At 37.6% G+C, this 2,997-nt stretch overlaps 1 protein-coding gene across 1 annotated transcript in view; it reads left to right on the forward strand.

Moving 5' to 3' along the window:
- The first annotated feature begins 1,941 nt into the window (after nt 1-1,941).
- Nucleotides 1,942-2,997, forward strand: part of LOC107751030 (bone morphogenetic protein 7-like) — a 14,179-nt gene continuing 13,123 nt past the window's right edge. Inside the window, exon 1 of the mRNA XM_016566599.1 lies at nt 1,942-2,338. Coding sequence (XP_016422085.1) covers nt 1,942-2,338 — 397 coding nt within the window. The remainder of the gene's footprint in view (nt 2,339-2,997) is intronic.

Consider the following 2,997-nt stretch of genomic DNA (forward strand, 5'->3'; position numbering starts at 1 on the left):
CTGGATGTCTACAGCAATTTTTATGGGTGGGTCTATTCTCCTCTGGGTAGCCTAACTTTAATGGGCCACCCTCATCACAGAGCCCGGGACAGTTTTCCAGGTCCTCAGGCTGGCGGGTGCAGGCAGACTGGAAGCACGGCAGGAAGGTGGTGTTGGTTGCCAGACTGGTGTCTCCGGGCTCCAGCATAGGAAATAGAGGCCCTAGCCACAGCAGGTGGTCAGCAATATGTCAGATCGCCATGCTGGAGCTGTCATTGAATTGTCTTTCAGAGTCCCCGACAGGGTCCTGTCATGACTTGCCTGATGTTCGGTCCCTAATCAGACGGAGAGTGCAGCATGTTAACCCGTGGTGGGCTACAGGTCAAGGATGTGCTGGGGTTTTCATTGATCAGGTCAGGTGGTAATTGTGTGCTCAGACGGATAAGGCTACAATTATTAACGTTGAAAAAATAAAGCAGAATTCTGTTATGGAACTGAGCAAGTGATAGTGATGAACTGTCAACAGGAATGTATTATGGAACACTGTAAAAAAAATTCTGTAAAATGTACGGTAAAGAAACGGCAGCTGTGGTTGCCGGATTTTTACCGTAAAAAATACGGTAGCAATATTTTAGGTTTTACGGTTTTAACTTAAATTTACAGTTAAATACCGTAATTTCATTAACTGAAATAATTTTACAGTCTTTTACCGTTAAATTCACTGTCATTTTTTACAGTGTAGCGAGAGTTTATGCTAAAATAGCACAGCTATTGTTACTACTGTAAAATAATATTTTAAACAAATTTATTTTATTTTATTTATTTTACATTTTTTAATAACTGTGTTGACTAAAAGATTGTTCAATTGTACTGTAATAATAATAATTGTAATAATAACTTTATGCAAGCTTTACCATATGAACTGAATCCCACCCACTTAATGCCACAACACATTTGTGACCAACATTCAGTTTTAGAAAAAAAAAGATATGTTTATTTATTTACTTACTTAAAAAAATAATGCAAGAACGTTAGAGAACAACAGAAAGTTAGCAAACATAAATGTATTTATTTATGTGATAATATAATAAAAATGGTCATCATGTATCATAGATCTATCCCAATTTTAAAACTGATCCCTAAATATAATGATGAATGTATACAAATGTGCCTTTACTAATTAATTATGAGAATACATATTCTCATATTCTCAACAGTCCATGCTGTTGTTTACAAAAAGACAGCCCATAGTATTCCCCCCCCCCACAGTTGTTAACTGTAAATGGTGTGAATAGTCACATGACCAGAGGCAAAGTCTTCTTAATTGAAAAAAAGTACTCATTTAGCCTTTTTACTTACAGTTTGCATCATTGAGCTATGTAAAACTGACCCCTATTATAATAACATCCGTTACGAAAATTAACCATGGTTTTACCACTAGCCTACTACTACTAGCCTACTACTACTAAAAACAAACAAAAAACACATGGTTAATATAGTTAAACCATGGTAACCACAAATTAACCATGTTTTTGTTACACTAACCATTTGTAGTAAAACTGTGGTTAATTAACCTGAAAACAAAACAAAAAAAACACTGTTGCGCTTTTTACTATAATAAAACCATGGTTAATTTTCAAATGCGTCTGTACTAAATGTGCCTGTACTAATTAGGACATAATTTCTGTTGTTTATTAAAAGACAGCCCATGTACGCTCGCCCCACCCACGAGCTTCAGCGCGCTATTTAAAGCGTTTAGACATCAGCAGCAGCAGCTAGCGCGAGAACATCAATGCAACTTTACAGATCGTGCTGGATTCATCTCTGGATTGGATTATTAAACACATTCAGTGGATTTAAAACCAACTCAACATTATGATATAATCAAATGAAGTAGCAAGGCTTAAAGTTAAAGTCAACTGAGGACACATTCTTATTATTTTTAAGAAGAACTTATTAAATATGATTCCAGTGCGGCTGATCTCAGCTTTGATGGTGGCGTGTGGTTGCAGCGTGCTCGCGGACGCAATGCAAGCAAACTTCACTCTGGATAATGACATTCAGTCCAGCTTCATCCAGCGGCGGCTGAAGAGCCAGGAGCGCAGGGAGATGCAGCGGGAGATCCTCTCCATCCTCGGGCTGCCGCACCGGCCCCGTCCGCTCCTGCACGAGAGACACACCGCAGCTCCCATGTACATGTTTGATCTGTATAACGCCATCCTGGAGGACGGAGATCAGCGCAGCCGGTTCGTGTACTCTTATAAACCGGTGTACACGACCCCGGGACCCCCGATGGTGACCCAACAGGACAGTCGCTTTCTCAATGATGCCGACATGGTGATGAGCTTTGTCAATCTGGGTGAGCATCATATGATATACAATCTTTAAAACATATAATAATAATAAAAAAGGATTGCTAATGGGATTTCATGATTTTGTCCCACACACAGTGTTGGGCAGTAACTAGTTAGTAACTTAGTTACTGTAATAAAATTACTTTTTGCAGTAACTAGTGTGACTAATTACTAATTAGATTTCAGTAATAATATTACAGTTACAATCCATAAAACAGCGTAGTTACTTAGTTACTTTTGATGCCTTAACCCCGCTGATTTAAAATCCAACAATCAAATAATTCCTAGATTTATTTTCATAATTTTCATGACTCGCACATGCATGTGATGTCCCCAGTGCAGCAGGCAAGCTTGGAATATGGAAAATATTACATTCAGCAGATATAAATATTGCATTATATTGATTTTATCAGGAAGAAAGATGATCTGAACACTGTTGAGTAAGTTGTGGCTGTACTTTACTCTGGTATTACATCCCACCCACATCCCTCTGATCAGCATGTGGTACATTATATTACTATAATTAAAAATCTTTGTGGAAATTTAAAGTTTCTTACAAAATTAATGAAATATAATCATATATGGGTAATGGAGAAATGAAAATTAGCTTCAAGCTACACATGACAATTAATGAGATTAATACAACACTTCTACTTGAATGTCA

Source organism: Sinocyclocheilus rhinocerous, unplaced genomic scaffold (assembly GCF_001515625.1).
Source record: "Sinocyclocheilus rhinocerous isolate Xijiao unplaced genomic scaffold, SAMN03320098_v1.1 scaffold2647, whole genome shotgun sequence".
Lineage (NCBI taxonomy): Eukaryota > Metazoa > Chordata > Actinopteri > Cypriniformes > Cyprinidae > Sinocyclocheilus > Sinocyclocheilus rhinocerous.